A 22325-nucleotide genomic window follows, 5' to 3' on the forward strand; every position below is an offset into this window, starting at 1 on the left:
GAAAATACTGCACCATTTGACCCTTGAACTCTCAAGGAATGTTTGTTTTTTGCTAATAATATTAATAATGTTGTATGTATCCTACCATGAATATTCTTATATATTTTAATACTAACTCTAGAATTAAAAATTTAAAAAGCAGATAAAGTGGTATTATCATGATAAGCTGCCATCTAATCTAATCTTGTTGATATTTTGATTGTCAAAACCAAAAAGTTTTATACTATGACTAAATGAGAAGAGTTGCGCAGTCAGAGCCACAATAGTCAAGTAGGGAGCTAGCGTCTTGCCATCCTATCAGCAAGCTCTACAGTACCTAGAGCATGTAGTTTCCTCTCCATCAGGGCAGCCATGACTCTAGCAACCTGCCAGTGAAGCTGCAGATTTTGCAGTTCCAGTAGAAGAGAGAAAGCCACAGGAAATAAGACTTCATTACATTTGTCTCTCATTAACTTTTTTTTTTTTTTAATAAAAGGAAATGGATGGTATCTGGACAAAGTTGTAATCAAGGATCCTATAACAGATCTGGATTATACTTTTCTTTGTCACAGGTCAGTGGTGTTTGGTTTTTAATAAATTTCTGATTATCCATAGTCTTTCTTCTGAAAACTGTCAAAGTTTCTTCCTGTCAAAGCAAACATATTTATCCAAAAGTGAGCTGAAGTGATCTAATTCTTTTTACTGCTCTCTGAGTTGCATCTGCCCCAAACCTCTGGTGTGTATGAGCTAGAGAAAAAACAATAAAAATTTCTGCCATGCAACTTTCCATTTTGGCACCTAGTGAACGATATAAAAGGTACTTTTTTTGGCACATTCCTCCATATCCAACACTTTGGACCTGATGTCAGCAGACTCATTCTTCCATGTCTTGAGATAAAAGGCTTTTCAGAAGAGTAGGTTGCTGTATCTCTGGCAGACTGATCCTACTTTACTGAAACCAGCATGGAGACTAACTTAAGGTTCAGGATCAGACTTGAAGATTGTGTGAAATGGCTATCATAGGTACAGCTATCTGACCGCATCTCTTTTTATTGGCTTTACAGACTGTCACAGGGTTGCATCATAACTTGAAGCAATCCTACCTTCCCTGATTTTTCCCCTGCAGATGCTACTGCTCTGAGTCTTCTGTTCTATAGCTCATTTCCAATTTTATCTACTCCTGATTAATTCTCAACACCTTATGGAAAAATTATAACTGATAAGGATCAGTGCAAATACTAGGAATGAAAAAGTCCAGTCACGTATGAATCTAGCTACAGTTTGCCACTGGCACCTCAATTCTACTTCCTCCTCTCACTTCTCTGAGTGAATAAATAATTGTCTGAGACAGCTCAGAGTGAGCGATGTGCACAGTGAAGCTGATTTATGTTTGAGTAAGGGCTTTCTGCCTATCAGACAGAGCACCTCATCTTTGCCTGACCTAATTTTGATTCTGTATTCTAGATGAGATGAACTGCTATGAAGAGATCTATAATGCTAGTTTCATACATAATTTAGGGAGAGTTCAAATCCATTTCAGGCAGAAAAATATGGGGTATGTGCTAGTTATTCTTAGAGCCTGATGCCATTCTCGATGATCTTGCTCCTGCTATGTGTGAATCTTTCAGACTCAAATGAAGTTAGACTTGACTTATATAAGAAGATGTGAAGCAAGTACAATAGCATTGTGAAAGCATAGTTTAGATGTGGTGAAAGCTGTGCTTCTGTTGGATTTGCATCCTTATAAAGGGATCTGTGGGACATGCCACAATTTGCATCCTGTTGTAACCTTCCTGCAGACAGGAAGAGCAAACATTATGCCACTGCACCTTTCATTATTGATCTGGGATCAATACAACTTCTATTATTTGTAATAATTCGCTTAGATTCTTTTATCTCAGTTGAGGAAAGTGTTTACTTATGTTTCATAAAGAAAGAAAGAAACCCCCCCGTGAACAACTCCCAAACCAACCAACCAAACAAAAAAAAAACACTTCTGCCAAAGTCAAGGTCTTTTCACTAAAGCTGGATTTTTATATTGCAGTATGTTAATCTTGAGACTAATGAAAACAAGAGAAAGTGTCAGTATACAGATGCCATGTATACAGTACTGTGGGAATTACCAGTCATGGTTATATTACTGAAATGGTGTCTGGTTTACAGATGGCTGGACAGTGGGCAGGATGATGGCAACATTGCTAGAGAACTGACTGTGACAGATGCCAGCACATTTCCAGGAAGTAGGTGAAAATTGGTGGGGAAGAGAACTCAGATTCACCACAACTGTACTGAATGGAATAAGGGTGCTTTATAAATTAATCACATGCTTTTTATCTATACAGGACAAGAGCTGGAACTCAAGAGAGAAGAAACTGTAAGGACTTACCTTAAAACTTACTTAGTTTTATTTAAACAATTCACATTATGCTTTGAATTAAATCATGTCAGTTATTCTCAAGCATGTCAAATTCCTGTTTATCATCTTCTCATAACTCTTTTCTGCTTGTTTACAAAACCAGTGGGCTGCTGAAAGGTGGAAATTCCAGAAAGGCAATACACTTCAGTTTTACAATAGGCTCACCGGTGGTTTCATATGCCTCAGTCCAGATAGCAAAGTAGATGCTCTTGGTGACAAGAAGAACAAATATGGTAAAGTATATTTCATGTATGCATAAATGATGCAAGAAAGAAGAACTTCATAGTTCACTGTCATGCAGTCATGCAGTGATTCCTGTAATGAATAGGAATAAATAATTATAATAAAAAATGCTTTTCCTTAGAGTTTTTACTTGTGTTAATGACTATAAAACTCATGAATTATATGTTTAGTTTACATATAAAGCATGAAAAAATCTCATATGGTATCTTGTCATTGTCCCTTACAAAATAGAAACTTCTTGTCATCTGTAGCTTGAGTGATCCCATGAAAATGCCATGGCAAACACAGACATAAGCCATAATCTTAGATCCATCCAAGCTAATAAGTTCAACTTTCTAGGTATATTTTATTCATGGGGACTGTATGTATATGTGTATTGTTTTGTTTCATCCTTGTCATTGATTTTAATGTCATTCTTCCAGTTCCTCTTCTTTATCAGCTTCGATCTTACCATGTTACTAGCACTTATTATAGCTAGTATCATATTAGGCACACTTTTTTTACTTTATTTTTTAAATTTTCACGATAGTGGAGTTGCTCAGCCTTTCTCACATATTCCTAGTGACCTTACATGCATGCTTTTGGAAGTGGTAGAACAGAATTTTGCAGGACACACCAAAGGCTACATGGACAGCAGGGAAATACTTCTTTGTGTAGCCTATAAATACACCTCAGAAAAGCTGCACCAGAAAACTCAGATGTATAACATAGGAGACCAGTAATATTACAAACATTGCAAGTGGGTGTTAGTTACTCTGTTGTAGTAAAGCTATTTTTATTAGTTATCATTTTGGATCCTTTAGTTCAAAGTATTTGGTGATTCAGACACTGAATAACTCAAATCTCCTATCTGCAATGACTACTGGAAGTCAGAAAAAATAATAGTATGATCTGCAGCCTCCCAAAGGACTTAGTAAAACTTAGAAATTAAACTAGTAATAAAAAAGGGCTTGATTTTTCTGAACAATATTATAAAGTTGCCATAATATAAGAGGAAAAGACGTAGTCACCTGGGAATAACTATTCCTATTTTTATAGTTCAGAGTACAAAAAGAACACTAGTACAAAATGAATGAAAGCACCTACCATGCAGGTCTTCTGCCACCAGAACAACACTTTTCTCTCACAATTTCTTTCAGATTTATATGTTACTTAAATGAACAGTAATCTACAGAGTGGCTAGGATAGTCATGTACAACAGAAGTCCATAAGTGCTCTCTTGGGAGCTGTTGTCTAAATTTTCATTAAATTTTCAACTGCTTCTTTGTGCACGCTTTGGAGTCCTCCAGCATAAGCTATGTACTTATCTTTCCTAATGGAAAACTTCATGTTTCAGTTACTGGTAGAACTGTTTATTTGTCTTCAGCAGATCTAAAGCAATATAATTTAAAGCCCTTCACTATGCTGATGGCAAATTGTATTAGGTGATGATTTAATTCAAGGTTTTTTAATTTCTCAAGAAGCTTTATCTCTATCTGAAAGCAGAGAGACCCATTGTGTTAGCTATGTGTCATCCCTGTCTTGCTCCGAGGGCTGGAATATACATTTGTGTTTTACAACTTCTGACATCTTCCCAATGGGCACAATGATCTCTGGCTATATAGTTCTCGTAATCCTGAAGACACCCTGAAAATATTATGTTGTGGACACTCCAGGAGTCCACCAGAGACAGATGCAGCTTGCAAACAGGGCAACACAATGTACTGGTAGATCGGTTTAAAACAATAGTCTGTTGCTGCTGGGAACAATAAAAATGGCACTACTTTAACTTTCATCAGTATTTTGTAGCTATAAGAGGCAATTGCTTAGAATATTGGTCAGATTTAAAATTTTAGAAGCCATGAACTGTGCTGCAAGATTTGCATTAAAAATTCTAGTATGAATATATAGAAAATGAATTCTGCTTTCCTATATGAGAGCTTTATGTTTCTTGGATGATCTGCTATTTACCATGTAATTTGCTGCTATAGTCCAGTTCATTATACTGTAGTCTTCAATTCTTTTTTACAGATTTTTTTTGTAAACATATGTGCTGATCAAGAGAAATTTGTTCCCTATCATTAGCTCTTAGCGATTTTTCCTTAAGGCAGAGAATTAGATAATTGTCTCGAGATACCCTCTCCAAAAGGAATAAGGAGGGGAATTCACAGATTGGAGAGGTCAAACTGTTGAGATAATATAATTTAAAATGATAAATCACTGATTGTAATTAAATAGAAGTATGAATTAATATACTTTCATACTCCTATCATTTTTTTTTTCATTTAACTCTTAGGTCATTTTGATGTAATTGTCAAAAGGGGAAATATATGCATATTCAGCAGTCATCAGATACCACATCTTGCTCTTGCTCTTGTTAATGGCTATGCAACTGGAAAGGTAGGAAATGCTGTTACTGATTTCTGCTTTGTAATAATATTTCATCGATTAAAAATAGCGTTGTTTTTAATCTAACACGTAATCATGCAGCCAGATAAGGAGCTAAGAAGTGCAGAACTGAACCCAGGAAATTACAAATGGATAGGCAAATTTAGATGTAGGGCTTTGTTTTCTCAGTTTTCTTTTTATTCTTGGATGGATATTTTTCATAGCATAAATGACTTGGTACAGGAATATCTGACCATTCCAAGGTGCAATTGATATCTGCTTGTCCCATGCTGCCAAGGTATGTAGAATACCCTAGTATCTCCTCTTTTTGTGTAAGTATCAGTTCTAATGCTGATTTTAAATGTACATTTTTCCTTTTTTGTCTTTTTCTAAATAACCTGTATGTCATAAGCAAATTGAAATATTCCAGGTTTGTTTGTTCCATCTTCATATTCTTACTATTGCCTTTCTTTCTCAGCACTTGCAGTATGCAAGCAAGCACACTGAGCTGTAGAATTTAGTTCTTTCTGATTAAACTCTTCTACTGATGAGGGAAGAAACTGTTTCTCTTTTTCTAGTTCTTCCCTTTATTTATTTAGGGAATAATCGCATAGTCAAAGCTGGTCCCATTCCTTTCTTACATGATTTGCATTAGCATTAGAGGGAATAGAGAACTCTCAATAGAGTTAGATTTCTCAGTGGGAATGGCATCAGGCTGCCAGACAAGCTGCTAGACAAACTGCCAGACCTCCTTGCAGGACTTTTTAGTGTTCCTGTTCATTACTGTAATTCTGATACAGGGGGATCCTTGCAGTCTGTCACATTTGCAGTGTCTTACTACAAAGAGAGCATTAATTAGACACAAATTCAAGCTTTCTCTTTTCTGCTTTGCTGCTGACATATTTTGAGTTTGAGCAGCCTATTGAAAATCTAGATTTCCATTTTCTTGTTTTTAGTTGTGCAAGATGTTCCTCTTCTCAAAGAATGGGAGAAATGTTATTTTAAACCTCTTTTGATGTCCTTCGAATAATGATAGGTTAAAGTAAAGCAAAATGTCAATACAAAATTTACAGTTGACCTTACAATATGCTTTTAATTACACTTTGATGGTATGCTGGCTCACAACCACTTTTAAAATCCATCATTTTTTTTCCTTTACATTTGAAAGTAGATTGAGTCTGATAGACAAGTTTTTCTGAGTATGAAGCTTCAGAAGATAGTGAAAATTTTCTCTAGAAAGTTTGATTATCTGAAGTCTTAAAAATACCAATTCATAGAATGATTTGAGTTGGAAAGACTCTTTAAAGATCACCTAGTTCCATGCTCCCCCTGCCATGGGCAGGGACACCTCCCACTAGATCAGGTTGCCCAAAGCCCCATCCAGCCTGACCTTGAACAGTTCCAGGGATGGGGCATCCACAGCTTCTCTGGGCCACCTGTGCCAGTGCCTCACCACCCTCATAGTGAAGAATTTCTTCCTAAAGTTTAGTCTAAATCTAACCTCTTTTTGTTTGTTTGTTTGTTTTTGTTTGTTTGTTTGTTTTAAAGCTGTTACCACTTGTCCTATCACTACACTCCCTGATGGGAAGAGTGTCTTCCTACCTTTTTTGTAGGACTCCTTTAAAAATTGGAAGGCCACAACAAGGTCTCCCTGGAGCCTTCTCTTCTCTAGGCTGAACAGCCCCAGTTCTCTCAGTGTGTCATCATAGGAGAGTTGCTCCAGCCTTCTGATCATCCCTTTTGCCCTCCTCTGGACTCTCTCCAACAGGTCCATGTCCTTGTGCTGGGGGCCCCAGAGCTGAATGCAGTAGTGCAGGTAGGGTCTCACAAGGGCAGAGCAGAGGGGGACAATCATGTCCCTTGCCCTGATGGCCACACTTCTTTTGATTCACCCCAGGAAATGGTTGGCTTTCTGGGCTGCAAGTGCGTGTTGCTGACTCATGCCAAGTTTTCCATCCACCAGTATCCTAAAGTCCTTATCAGCAGGGCTACTTTCAATTCATTTGTTCTGACTTTTGAAAAATTGTGAGATCATGTAAGCAAGTGATAAGATAAGGGGACCAAGTGATAAGATGCGGGGAAATGTCCTCAAGTTGCACCAGGGGCAAAGAGGGGTAGGTTGAATATTAGAAGAAATTTCTTTACTGAAAGAGTAGTGCAGCATTGGAATAGGCTGCCCAGGGAAGTGGTTGAGTCACCATCCCTGGAGGTCTTCAAGAAATGTGTAGATGTAGGACTTAGTAGCACGGTTTAGTGGTGGACTTTTCAGTTCTAGGTTAAAGGTTGGACAAGATGATCTTAGAGGTCTTTTCCAGCCTGAATGGTTCTATGACTCTAAGCCAGAAGTCTTTGAAATTATTGGGCAGATTATTAGAATTTTTACATTTATTAAAATCCTAGTTTTATTTAAAAATAAGAATGATGATGGAGTTGATAAAATATTTAAATACATATTCTGTATATTGTATCTTTCATCCAGTGGGATCACAGTCTGCAAATCTCAGAAGATAAGCGTGGATATTTTTGTTGCTTTGCTCTTTCATATAAATCTTATTTCTTTAACTGTTTTCTGTGAGATCAATATAGACTGATGAGGACAAACGTTATTTGGAACCATCCTGCAAATGAGGGTAGCAGATAGTTAAACTAGTTCATTTCCTGTCAGTGTTACATTCCATCCATCTTTGCCAAGTCTGTTGGCTGTTACTCTAACTCTGTCTCCAGTTGAGATATCCAGGTATCTTTCATGTTAGTTTCAGATTTGTGTCATTTTAAGGTGAACTGTTTCCGTGATTTGAAATGCAACAGAGTCCACAATTTTAGACTTCGGTATTAGGACTGTGAATCTGGAAAATAGGAAGACATTTTAAGACTAGAGTAATAGTATTGTGGAAACTCAAAATAAGCAGAAACTATATCATGATCCTCTCTGTTTTGGATTTTACCATGTTTAATAGTTCATATAACTTATTATTACTACTTTGTTTATGTTAGAGCAAAGACAAGACTTGCTGTGAGCTCCGTGTTCACCTTCAACCAAATGGTTCTGCCATTCTTGAGTCAGCCAGGAACCCAGGTCACACAGTTACGTTCAATCTTCAAGGCAAAGTAGCTGATGACACAACAGGATATGCTGGACTGTCCAGAGAATTTGTTGTGCATGTCAAGGTAAGATGGGGGAGAGAAATTAAGAAGACTTTTCTAAAATTTACTGTTACAAAAGTAGATCACGTCTAATCAGATTTGAGGATTGCAGGCTGAAAGAGTGATCCTCGCCCACCAGGTGGAGCTAAACTACAGTTTACTAGGCGTCACTGGAAGTTTTCCTTTACTGCTCTCCTGGGGCAAACGATGACGATACTGTAGCTGGTATATGCAAACAGGGTGGGCTGCAACAGAGAAAGAAAAGATGTCACTCCAAAATCTTTAGAAAACCTTCTAAAAGTAGGAAGGTAGGTACATACAGGAGGGCTTGCATGGGAAATTACTCAATTTGAAAAGAGAACAAGTTCCTTAGCTTGCCACACTACTTGTGCTCTGAACGTTATGCTGTGCTTCTGAAAGACAAAAAGCAGGGAAGCTGCAGAGCAGTGAAAGGTTTCTACTGTTCAGGTTGGTGTCTGCGCAGAATGCAGCAAGTATACAAAGGTCGGATGTATGCTTGAATTACTTTGGACATTCTCTTATGTTTTATACATGGGAATACATGAAAAAGTGCTTAAAATAACCTCTGTGAACAGTATCAATATCAAAGATAAACGTGGAGAAAAGCTGTGCTATTGATAAAGGGCTTCTTATCTCTCATCTGAAGGGTGTGTTTCATCATGGTGCCATCATTCTGCTCAACACAAATCTCTGCCAGGCTCTGTCCCTCAGACCTGATGGGAGCTGCAGTGGAACAGGTCAGCAGCAGCAGGAATCCTACTGGAAAGTACATAAAATCGGCTCTGGAGTCTGCATGTTTGAAAGTGTGAGAAACCCAAGAATGTACCTGAAGATCAAAGATGGCCAGTGTAATGGAACAGTAAGCAGTTCTTTGCATTTTCCTCTGCAGATAATTTGATTAGATTGTTAATGATAAGAGAAAATAATTTTTAATTGCTTGGATAAAAATGTGGTGGAAGTATTGTTTGGATTTAAGATTTTTCAGATCTTTTCCTTCATTTTCTAAGGAAAGACAGAAAAATATAGCAATAAAAGCTATCAGGTCCCTTTTGCACTTAATTGTGAAAATATGATTATATCTTAAAATATTGAGAATGTGTATGTAGTTAAAATTTATTTGTTGCTTGATGACTGATGACTCTGTCAAGATTCTGTTGTATTAATTCCATTATTTTAAACTTTTATACTGGTGGGAGTTTGTTTTAGAAGATGTTGGAGTGATATTGGCATCCTAACTTTAACTGAATGATTCTATTTTGACTGAAACTAAGAACCTGATTTTTTTTTAATTATTATTTTGTCAACCAGCCATGCAGATTTTTCTTGAAATACCTCACCACTTATAAGTAGGCTGTATATGGAGGAATAGAACTAGGTTTGGAGGATGGCTAAAATATTCTAATTCTTGGACCAATAATATTGTCCACCTAATTGGACTTTAATGCATATTTACACTTGAGAGAGGAGAAAACAAAAACAGAGAGAGGAACATTATTAAATAATAATTAAGACTCATTAGACTTGGTGTTTATTAATCCTGTGTCAGTTTGCTGATAAGAACTGATATAACTGTTTTGAATGTGACAGAATACAAACATGTTGAGGGGTTTAAACTGGTATTTAATCTAAATAAATTGATGATTTAAAAAAAAAAAACTACTAATGAGTAAGATTTAAACAACTTCATGCAGAGCTAACTTTTTGCAATGTGGTTGTGTTAAAATGAGTGAAAATTCTCAAAATTACTCCTAATTTTTATTTGGATGTTTAACCCAAGTGAGTGTGAAATAGAGCTGTTTACTTACTCAGATCTGAGATCCATGAGAGTTTTGCCATTGAATCAAATATATTCCAATTAGAGATCAGAATATTTGATCCACATTTTGGATATAGGCTTTCTGAATATTGTACATTTTTAGCAGCGTCCTCACCAATGGATGAAGAGGAGTTTTTCATGTACAGCCTACAAGTTTCTCTCTAGCAGTTTGAAGTTTTATTTTGAAGTTAAAATTGTAATATATGAGAGAGAATGCTCTTTCTGAGACACATTAAACTGGAATTTTTATAGTCTGTTCCTGTTTATTGTCCAGTAAGGTTTTCATATTCTGAAAATTTGTTGAATCATAGTGCCTTAGCCCCTGTTACAGTGATAGCTGTGTTTGTGTGCACAGTACTTTCAAATCCACAAACATACCCACTTATCATTGTTAAGAGCCTGATCCTTGGAGAAATCTGAGGTTTTGATTGACTAAGGCTTTAAAATTAATGTAAATGCTATAAAATGCAGAAAAAATGTTAAGAGTGAGTGGTAGTAGTAGTTTGTGAAAAGAAAAATATATTTGATAAATGTTTTATCGTGTAGGATTAGCAAATCTGCACTATGTATAAATTCATACACATATCCTCTTTTGTCTGAAATGGATATTTTCACATTCCCTAACCCTCTAAAAGCTGATTAAGTGGGAAATTCCTTTGAATCTATCCTAGACTTTGCCTAAATCCTCACATGATTCAGAGTACTTTCATATGTGTTCTTTCACTTACTTGAATTATGTGCTTGGTCTTTTTGGTCACAAACGACTAAACAGAGCCAAGATGCAGGATATGTGTGTGTGTGTAATAGTGCAGCACACTGTGAAGTACCTAAACTTAATCTGAATTGTCATTAGAAGATAGTAACATTTAAGTCTTAAGAAACATCCAGTTTGCCTATATATATCAATGTAATTATTGAATTTATGTTTCTTTTTTTCAATTTCTTAGGGCACGGGTGATGAATACTGTCATTTTAAAATTGAGAAAAATTTGGAAGCTGGATCTGTAAGTCTAGAATCAGTGCGAAATAAAGGGATGTATGTTGGTCTCCTACCAGATGGTCAGACTAAGCCAGTCATTAACATTGGAGAGAACAACATTTTTTTCTACCCACAGATCATCAAATGTATGTGGTTTCTTGATATTCTGTTTTTCCTTAGTGGTTACTGTTTCTGACTGACAAAATTCAAAACAAAAGCATAAAAGCTTATTTAGACTATTTTCCTTGTTGTGTTTTAGTAATTTTAAAGATGAAAAGTCTATTGTATTACACATTGTCTCCCATGTAGCTAGTTAATTTTGCTTCATTTCTTTCCTTTTATAGCAGTAAGTGATGCAGAAGAATTTTTTTTTTTTTTAACTGAACAAATAATCTTTTGAGCATGAGAGTCAAAACAGGTGACAAGATAGAAATGGAGTTGACTTCCTGGGTCTATTCCCCATTCTGGCCAAAGTTTATGGAAGCCTGGGAGATACTGTCTTGCTGTCAGTTATATCACTCTTTCCTGTTTTTATAGGGAAAACAGAAGACTTACAAAATGCATTATGTAGACTTACAAAATGTCCTTATGCCCTAAACAAGTAGGGTACTCTTGGCAGTGTTCAGTATCATTTCTTCTTTAATGGTGCTAATACATGTACTGTCCCTGACTAGTATATTGATTATGTGATTCTTTTATCCCATAGTCAAATTTGAGAGCTATTTGCAGGCAAAAGGCTTGTTTACTAGACTGACCTCTTCTACTTGACTAGCTAGGGCTCAGAAAAGAGCCCTGTCACACTCTGGACCACTTTGTCCCATCTCCTTCAGGAGAAAAATGTGTTTAATTTGGTGAACAATTCATAGCCAGCTGGCTGGGATTATAACTGTAGAAAACAGTGGAAATACTATCTTTTTTTATTAATTTTATATACTTATCTGGTGGGCAAAGCCACAGAGATCAAGAAATTAAACATCTAATGAAACTGTTAAACTGGACATCAGTTCAAAATTCAGAATTCTTTCAGATTTTTCCAAGACACAAGCAGAACAAGTTCATCTTGAATGCTTTGATCAGCAAAGAGAAAGTAACATACAACCTGTCTTATTACTAATTCTGTTTTATGTATATTGTCACCAAGATATAAAGAAGCATTATCAAAGTCACTGTAATGGCATCCTTACCGTTCAGTCCCTACTTGCTGCAAGGTGACAAGAATATTTCAGTCACTGTGTCCTTGTAGACAAAAGGAAAGGGGTTTTCTTTGTTACCTTTTTGGAAGTGCAGGTTTTCAATGGAAATTCTCAACAAAGCAGGGCTTACTGATGCTATTAAAATAAAGCCAACTGTTACTTTGTTACAGGCATGAGTTCTTCCAAATCCTTGTTACTCAGTAAAAGGAAGGCAGCAGGAGCTAATATTTTCTATTAGAGCAACCAAGATTTGTCTGTTTGCTATTTCATATTATCAGAAATGGCCTCTAGCAGTTTTTCTTTCAGCATTCTTACTCTTAGGAAAGGAAATATTGGGGGAATGGAGAAGCTGATCTTGTGGAAAACTACATTTCAGTAGGTCATTTCATTCATGTATCTATGTTAAATTGCTACTTAGATTTTCAAATCAGTAAATGGATTGCTACATCATAATTTTTCTACTTCTTGCAGCATGCTGCTAACAACAAAAGCCTATTACTAGTGGCTCTGCGCTACACAGAGAAAAGACTTTGGTGTCTATTGTGTTGAACAATTGAGAGATCTATTATTACTGTTTGTCACTGAAAATGTGGGAAGCTTCAGAGCAGAAAAAGCAAATGATTTGTAGCTAGTGACAGAATTTACATTTGATTGTTTCAGTTGGCCGGGAAAAGCCTATGGGAACATCTGCAGCACCCAATCAGGAAAAGAAAGGCTTCAGAGAATCTGAACGCCAACCAGCAAAAGCCCAGAAGCAAGTATCTCAAACCCCCTCAACTTTTCCACCCTCAAGTAAGTAATAGTTAACAAACTAGTTTTGATACAACATTTTAGTATGTTGTCCTTCCGTGTATGTTTTCAGTTACTTATCTCAGCTTTTCTAGACCGTTGACTTATGCATATATGCAACACGAACACATTACCAGTTACTGTTTTTCAAAAGGGCATTGGAATGTGGTTCATTGATTAGGTAACAATCAGCATGTAATTGTTGAGGATTTCCACATTACTGTTTTTCAAATTCATGATCATCTATCATAAGGACTATTTCTGTGGAAATTAAGAGGCCGATATCATAAAGAGCACAATCCAAATCTCACTGAAAGCAATAGAATATTTCTCTCACTTACATTTTCTGCTTTATAATTCACTGGGGGAAAGAGTAAGATTTTGGTGTGCTTCATGCTAGCTTTATATCTATGTTGAGGAAGTTAAGAATACTTAAATAATGTTCAGACTGCTATTTCAAACTGTATCTGATGAGTTTGTCAATGTGAATCAGACACCAAGTATGGAATAATTGTTCATAGGGTATAATACTGGGAAGTATTTTAAATAAATTCAGTTGAAACAAAACATTATGCTCAAATTCAAACACAAGTATGGATTATTTCTGACAGTGTTGTTTCTATTTTTAGCTCAAAACAACTATCTTCAGCTTCCAGTCTATCAGACCTCATGCTGTATTATTGTGTCACAAAGCGTTCCCAAAATGTTGTGGGTTGTCATCACATAGTGTGATATGCTGAATTTAAAACTCATGGCAACAAATTCACAAACCATCAAACCTGTTATCAAAAAAGTAGGATGTTTTTAGAGTCAGGTACAAAGAAGTGATATCAACCATAAAATTGGTTAGGTAAAGTCTATAGCACTTTTTTAGAAGTATTTCTGACACTCATACATGTGGACTCTGCTTATTCAAAATTAGTAGAAATATCAGTCACTCTACCTTTCAAAGAAAATGCTCATATTTTGTAAGATATTTTCACTTAGAGTACTTTAAAGGTTAACTGACTACGATGTTTGGGGTGCGCCTTCAAATTTTTAATTGATATTCATTAAATACTCATTTACTTTTTTATAGAATTGACATTCAGAAAACGGTGATGTTTGTAGTTACTATGCAATCCAGCAGTAGACATACTATTCAAGCTCAGGACAGATTAGCTGTTAGGCTGACCAGGCCACCTTCTTTATGACAGCATTTGCTAGCTAATAGCTATTTCTTGGTTGTTGTTTTCACAAATAATAATTGGTTTAGGATTAAACAAACAGAAAACTGTGCTACAGCAGTATGGACTTCTATTGTTGCAATGTCAGTTCTCTGTTCTTCAAGACACTTGTACCCTACAGAGATGCTGGGACATACCATCATTCACTTAATAGATCATAGAACAGAGGATTAGAGTGACAGTCAGAAACATATCAGCTAAAATGAAGTGGGACCACATTATAGACTGCAGACTGATCTAAAGTACTGCCCAAGTGAGAACAGAAAGCGTATATATATATATATATATATATATATACACACGATTAGAAGATCACAGAAAGGCTAGGAATGGAGGAGATGAAGTAGAAGACATGAAAAACTGAACTCAAAGATTTTTAAATCTGCTATCATACACAAAATCAAGAGCCCTACTGACAATATAGACTTGTGTCATGTTCTGTATCAACCAGTGAGCAAGACTGGACCTTACAGGTCCCAAATGACTTGGTATTGTGGATTTCCCCTTTGCTTGTTCCTTTTGTTTCTGAAGTCATGCTTAAATTTCAATAGTGAAACATGAGAGTGCATACGCTAGTCAAAGTAAGGAGAGAGATGCCATTAGCTTCTACAAGGTAAACACAGTCTGTGACACTGAGAACAACTTTGTGGTTCAGCATTAACAAATTGTGTGTCTGAGGAATGATTTCTATACCCTGCATGCTCCTTTCCCATATGTCTGGAATACTGTTAGTTACTAATAATTTTAACACATTTTATTTACAAAGCTAAATAAGACACAAATAAAGTCTGATCATCATTTCCATTAGTTTTACATTGGAAATGATGATACACAAGAGTGCAATAAAATACATCAATACGTAAGCCTCTGCTCTATAAACTCATTTTTCTGATGCTTTATTTCAAAAGCATCTCTCAATCATGTGGTATTTTGGGACCAAATCACTCTCATTTTGTTTGAGATTTGGGATAAATAAATAAAACAGCAAAGTAATTTTTATGAAACTGTGGGAAGGATTGTGACTTCTCCAGCATTCTCATGAAGGGCTATCAGAATGAATTTTTGTCGCAATGGAATTATATCACAGTGCCATGAAGTGTATAAAATCCCATAACTAATCCAGAGTAACCATCAAATCTTCTTTTCAGATTGGAATATTTTTAGCCTGTAGCAAATCAATGTGACTGATTTCCATTTGTAAGAGTGCCAGTAAATTACAAGGCAAAAAACATTCCAAGTTTGTGAATTGTTCGTGCATTATAATTGTTTTCAGGAAGTAGTAGTTTGTGCTTGCAGTAGGTACTCTGTGTAACAATAGCCCAAGTATGGAACTCGGGCTATTATATATATATATATATATACGTACTTGGGCTATATATACGCACTTAGTATACAGAGCAGCCTGGGATTCCTTATGCTTCTTGACTGCCTGTGCATTTCATGATACTTTTCATCTGTTTGCTGGGGAATACCTGTGGGTCACAACTTACACCTGAAGAGTAGGATGTGGTGTTTTCAGAGTTACAGTGTAGGAACTAGAAAACTCAAATTACAGAAAGTAGTGTTACTTGAAGAGTGTTAAACAGTCAAATTCTCAAAAATATTTATTGTACCAAAGCAACTAGTTTGCTTTAGTTTCTACTTCAGTTACTGAAAGCCATACGCCATGAAGAATCTGTTGCTCATAAATGTTTTGTAAGAAGCAAGTCCCAAGGATTCAAATTGGCTTTCCATTTTGTCTTCAAACTTTTGTTTTATCCCTAACAACAAAGTATACTCCAGTGAATTTTACAAGTCTTTGCCATAGGCATAGCTTTTTTTTTGTTTAGTGTTTGTAGTGAGTTTGGCTGGGATGGGCTCTGTTTTCTGTATTTCAGACTGATGTTGTCATTGTTGGTTACACACCAATGCTTTATATATTTCTGAGCAATGCTTGCACAGCACTGAAGCCTCCACTGTTTCTTACTCTGCCCCACCAATGAGCAGTCTAGGAGTGGGTAAGAGGCTGGGAGAGGACACATCCAGGACAGCTGACCTGAACTGACCAAAGGGGTAGTTCATAACAAACAATGTCATGCTCAGCCATAAAAACTGGGGAGGATTTTTTTCCAAAATAGTTGTTCCTTGGGGACTGACTGAGTATAGGTGCACTGGTGGTGAGTGATTGCTTTTGCGTCACTTGTTTTTTGTGTTAGATTTTTTTCCCTTCACTTATTAAACTGTGTTTATCTCAGGAAAAAAAGAAAAAAAAAGAAAAAAAAAAAAAAAAGAAAATCCCAGCCAGAGCCAGTACAGCATTTTAATCAAGCAAATAAAAAAACCAAAGGGCTCTGATAGCAAAACATGTAGTGAAGCAGGGACATGCATAGTGATGCACTGGGAATTCTTCAACAAATCAGTATCAGTGGCTTTTATGAATTCCACAATATCCTAAGTGAATTTATACATTTAGAGCCTCTGGCCTCAAAAAGCTTGGTTCATAGAAAGCCACTTAACAGATGAGGAATGAGTTATGGGATACAAAAGAAAATTAATCTGCAGTGCAGATTATAGTTAACATATTAACTGTATGTATTACTATATATTACTATCATCCATTATAGTTAGCATATTCTCTTTGCAGCCATATGAAAAGGCCAAATGAAGAACTGTTTAGGAATCCTTGAAGGACACAGTATATATGCGAATGTTGGTTCATCTTTTCAAACTCAGGGCTTAAATCTACCTCTTGTGTCAGAACAGATTATAAGTATTGGAGGGCAAGAGCTCCCTGTTTTGGAGAAGACTTCCTGGAGAGGAGTGTGTAGAGGTGACTTTATAGTGGTGCCATTATTGAAAATTACTGTTCCAGATATCTGATGTTTGCAAACTCCACTTTGACTAAAATACTCAAAATTAATTTCCTTCACCCCATGAGCGTCTACTTTTTCATACTTCAGTGTTGTCATTTGACATCTCTGCACATATACTCTTTTTTTAATCTAAAGGGTATGCAAAAGATCACTAGGTGCTATTCTCAAGTTAAATATGTTTCCTGAAATTATATTTGTTCAGTCACTAAAGCTGTGAATTGTGCTCATAAAGTGGTACTGCACTGCTGTTGTCTCATTTATGCAGAAACTCCCTCAGCCCAAACACAGACACTGTATACTTAAGTATGGTTGGCAAGGATATACTGTGCTTTTTTTTTTTAGTACTTTACAGTATTTAATACTTAACTTGAAGAAAGTTAAATTCCTAAACCATTTTTTTTTGATTTGAAATTAAAATTGTCTCTACTTTTGGACATGTTTCTGTTTATAATCTCCCAACACAAGACATTGGAAGAACATTTGCACATAATTCTACTCATTTCTAAATGTAAGGACCCAGAAATGTTAATCTAATGGCCATAATTCTACATCACAACATCTTTACTTTAAACCAGAATACATATAAAGAATAGGATGAGGGAGACTTGTTCTTTTCCAGTTGAGTGTTGTACCTTACCCAATCAGTACATTTTGGTGCAGACAAGAAACATAAATCAACCTTTTCAGACTATCTTACTTGCAATGAAAAAATACAATCCCCTCTCTGTTATGGTCTCCTTATGTGCTGAAGTTACAGCAGTGACTGGCAGTTTCATGTCGATTTTCATCTCCCACTAATGTTCTGTATTTCACAGAGGAAATGAGAAATCCCCAAGGTGGTGAGTGTCCCCCTCCTTCAGCTGATGAATGGAAAGTGTCAATGATGACAGGAAATGCAGGAACTCAAGTAAATGTCACTCTCTGGATATATGGAGACAGAGGAGCATTTGGACCAATAACTCTTGGCAAGGACAACAGGAAGCAGCTGTTTCTTCCCAGGCAGGAGGATGAATTTCAGGTAGCTAATGAAGGCTAAGAACATTATTTTACTGTGTACCTTTCCAAAGACTATTCTGTCACGTGAAAAGAAGTGTTTTTCTGTTATGTTTACTGCATAAAATAAATCTCTATCTAATCTCTGTGAATTCTGCATTGAATCAGCTTGGTGCATATAGTTAGCACTGAAAGAAATATTATTTCTTTTAACTCCCTCTACCAGATATAGTAGTCAGAATAGGACAATGGCAGGAGTAAATTGATTTCTCTAAGGCCATTGATTTGAAACTAGCTTCAGAAACTATCCACACATAAACAAATCACATGTGATGTGAGGCTTGTGTATCATTTAGTTACCTTTAGTAATGAAATGTTCTTGTGTACAGTTTTCAAAGCATACTATAAAATGGATATCGTGGAGTTAGTTCAATTAAGGAAGAAAACTGAGCCATTTTTCAGCCACCATATTATAAATAGCTGGAATACTAGAAGATTTACCAATGAAATTACTGAGAGACCAATAAACTACCTGTTATCATGTCATTAAAAAAAAAAAAACTTTTGCTATTATTTAAGAATAATCCCACCTCTATTTTAATAGGAAGATTATTTCTAGATATGCTGAGAAGAAATTAACAAAGGGGCTAAAATTTCTGTTTTGTGTAAATCTTTCTGTCTGAGAAGCATGTGACACATCACTGTCTTCAGATAACTGATGCAGATGTTATACTTTTCATATTTTGTGTAATTTTTTTTCTGCACTCTTCTAATGCAATCTTGGCGCAAATCAAAAATTTTACTGTCAATATTAATAATAATCTCTATGAATAAGGCATAGACAGGAAGCTAACTGACTGTAATGTTCATTTTTTAAGCATGTGAGCTATATATTATGATCCACGGGGAATCCTGTTCTCTTAATTATTGAATAATTCATGAGAAGCATTGGGTAATAGCATGTTTACAGTGTTAATCCATACATTTTAAAGAGATGGACCAGTTTCTCTTCTCTGAAATAGACATTGCACATTATAGCTGTGTGCTCTGGATAATGATCTTGTGAGACAGCAGAATCTTTTTAACAGTACCTGGGGCTCCTACTGTATTTTTTTGCATCACACCGACACTATTATGTTCAGGCATTAAACAGCAAATGGCACCAAAGTGCTTTTTAATCTTTAGTCTGCAGGAAAAAAAAAAAAGAATAAAAGGTAAAAAAAAAAAAAATAATTAAAAAAAGAGTAAATGTTCCTTCTTCCCCCCCCCCCCCCCATTTTTACTTTAAACTTTATCCTGTACTTGTTTAGCATGATAAGTCTTGAAATGCGGATAGGAATGCAATACTTTTAAAGGATTATATTTTTGCTATTTGCATCCTTGAGCTGGATATATTTTTACTTATATTTTCTAGAACAAAAGATACTAAATTTTACTATTTAAGTAATCAGCTCAATCATAGCTCTGGCCAGCAGTTCTTGGAACAAAACAGCTACCAAGAGCCTGTGGTAGTTGGGCAATTTGGAGTCAGTTTTCTTTAACCTTTTACTTTATCAGCAGTATGCACAACTATGAAAAATTCAAGTAGAACTATTTTAATAAGTGAAAACCCTTCGTATGTGGCCTTCCTTCTCTCACCTTACCCATATGAGTAGTCACTGCCTGTTTGATCCTTTTTAAGACTGTGCATGTGCAAAATGTCAAGAAGGATATAAGTTTTTTTTTCCTGAGAAATCTCTGCTTGTTTTAGGCAGAAGTCATTCTTTGCAATTTGACAAAGCCCAATGCATTTATGTTTTGTATTGATATTTGAAACGAATATATAACTGTTAACCAAATAGTCTAAAGAAGGATTGATTAGAATACGCAGAAAACATGACAGTAATGTATATTCAGTGAACAACAGCTCTGTGAGGGAGATGGTATCTCACATTACTTGAGAAGGGGGCTAGTTTGTTTGATTTACTTGATTACTTCTCTAATCCAAAAGTCTCCCAGTTACCCAGTTAATAAGTCTACACATATAAAGAAATATTAAGGAACATGAGCAAGGATATGAGAATCTGACTCCACAGAACAATGCAAATTTCCTAAACCATTGGAACAATGTAAATAGCTTCTTTTTGTATAAACAATTGAATGGAATAGGATGTTGCCAAGCTTTTATTAATAGAATTATTACTTGAAGATAATATGATAATGCTTTTACTTTTTCTTTCCTAGAAGTTCATTACAAATGATCTAAAAACTTGTGTTCAGTTTAAGTAATGGTTAGATTTCAAATAAACTCCAGAAAAGTGCGGTAGAACAAGACTTCATGGAGTAGCTCTCATAAGTAAGAGCACTAGAATGCACTTTGAAAGTGCAAAGAAATTGCATATGTGCAAATCACAGAGAGTCAGAAAACAAAAATAGTATTAGTGGCTTTCCAAGTTTTGCAGATGTTCTGCTAGCTTTTGAGAACTTATTCTTCAAGGGCTCCAAAAGCTTTTTATCCCTTACTTTCACATACCAGGGTTTATGATCATTTTGCTGTGCTGCATTATGGAAAAATTTGTGGCCTGTAATTTAATGGATTTACTTTCACATTTATTCTCTCATGAGTGGCTCTTACCAACTTTTTTTAAATCTTCAAACTTTGAGTTTAATTATCCGCCAAATCATTTTCCCTGCAAATATCTTGATTTCATTAGGCTAAAATCTGGTCAAACTAGAGCTCAGACAGAAATCTGCCTAGACAAATTGCAAGCTGTCTCTTTTCTGGATTATGTAATCTGAATCTGATGGTCAAATGTGTGCTGTTTTTATACACTTAGATACTACAGTGGTTCAGAGAAATCTGGAACCATGCAAAGATAAACCATGCATTTTTATGTATCCTTTTTCACATGTGAGGTAACTATTTTTTTTTTTTCTTTTTCTTCTGGAAATATGGGCCAAATTGAAGGCATGGAAAAATACGGAAATACAGGGCAAATGTTTTTTGTGCATAATGAGAACTGAATTTTTGAGTCATTTCACATGTGATGATAGAAAATACAATTTTTATTTTTTTCCCCCAAGATTCACAGCTGTAATAGTTCTAAGCATAGAATACCTAGGCATATGCTTGCCATTGGGATGCCTCTTTTTCCATGTGTGTAGGAGACTGAAGTATCTCTTAATCATTAATTAGATACAGTGCTATTTTGCAAGGTATGGCCTTCCTTAATCAGCATGCAGCCTCTACTGCACAAACTTAAATTATGTTATATACAATTTTTGTGTAGTCATATGTTGTATTGTTCTGGTTTTATTTCAGGTTAAAATAAAAAGCGTTGGGAATATCTACAAGATAAGAATTGAACTCGATGAATTACCAAATGAGCAGTCAGAGTGGAATTTACAGAGTGTAAGATTTTTATGATAAATTCTTTTTTGCTTTATTATTTTTTATATGAACTAAAACCCTATCTCTCCATAAAGCTTTAGCTTCATGAATCAAAAAATGATGGTTGTGATACATGCTTATTGCTTTGTCATAGGCTGCTAGGATGACAAAACTATTGATGCAGTAAGTCGCCTGAACTGAATTTCTGGACTTTTTTTGAAATTATTCTTAACTTATGGAGCTTGCAGATGTAAATTTTAGTGTATTGATGGCTTCTATGAAGTTTTGCTTTGTAAAAGCTCGCCTGTATTCCTCAGTGTTTGCTAGGGAGATCCTAACTATAAATTCAAGCTACGAAAAATTGAAAATGATGGAGAAGCAATTATTCCATGAAAACTGCATGCAAAGAGTGAAGAAAGTTTGCTGAAGAGGAGGCTGGTTCTAACTGGCCCAAACATAGCTCATAATTATAACAATTTTCAGGGAGAAAACAAAAAACAAAAAACACAAAAACAAAACAAAACAAAAACAAAAACCAAACAAAAAAAAAAAAACACAAAAAACCCACGATCTTTTAAATTTAGAATTATTTTTTCTTTTCTGCTTCTGTTTTAACTCTATTTTTCTCATGATATTCAGGCATATTTGCCAGATTAAACTCATTCTAAATTCTTCCTAACGCTGACATCCATGCATAATTTCTTTCATGATTACAGATAAGTATTCATCTCCCATTTCTTATTTTGTATCCATAAGACATAATCTCAGTCCAATTTAGACAACCAGAATTACAGAGTAATAACAGATTTTGACATTTACTGAAAACTCTAACTGCACCAAAACTGAATGCAAATATAAATATTTCTGTTGCTCAAATGGCTGCAGGAGTCCTGCTTTCCATTCTGGTGGTTACAGAATATTTCTTTAACATCTTGGT

General features: G+C 35.5%; 1 protein-coding gene across 1 annotated transcript in view; it reads left to right on the top strand.

Moving 5' to 3' along the window:
* The window catches only part of RP1 (RP1 axonemal microtubule associated), a 221968-nt gene that overhangs the window by 61234 nt on the left and 138409 nt on the right, over window positions 1–22325 (top strand). The window contains 11 exon segments of the mRNA XM_048072444.2: window positions 476–551; window positions 2143–2219; window positions 2322–2353; window positions 2499–2628; window positions 4914–5017; window positions 8000–8173; window positions 8817–9029; window positions 10934–11111; window positions 12819–12950; window positions 17841–18043; window positions 21320–21409. Coding sequence (XP_047928401.2) covers window positions 476–551; window positions 2143–2219; window positions 2322–2353; window positions 2499–2628; window positions 4914–5017; window positions 8000–8173; window positions 8817–9029; window positions 10934–11111; window positions 12819–12950; window positions 17841–18043; window positions 21320–21409 — 1409 coding nt within the window.

The sequence above is a fragment of the Anser cygnoides genome, chromosome 2, assembly GCF_040182565.1.
Source record: "Anser cygnoides isolate HZ-2024a breed goose chromosome 2, Taihu_goose_T2T_genome, whole genome shotgun sequence".
Taxonomy (NCBI): domain Eukaryota; kingdom Metazoa; phylum Chordata; class Aves; order Anseriformes; family Anatidae; genus Anser; species Anser cygnoides.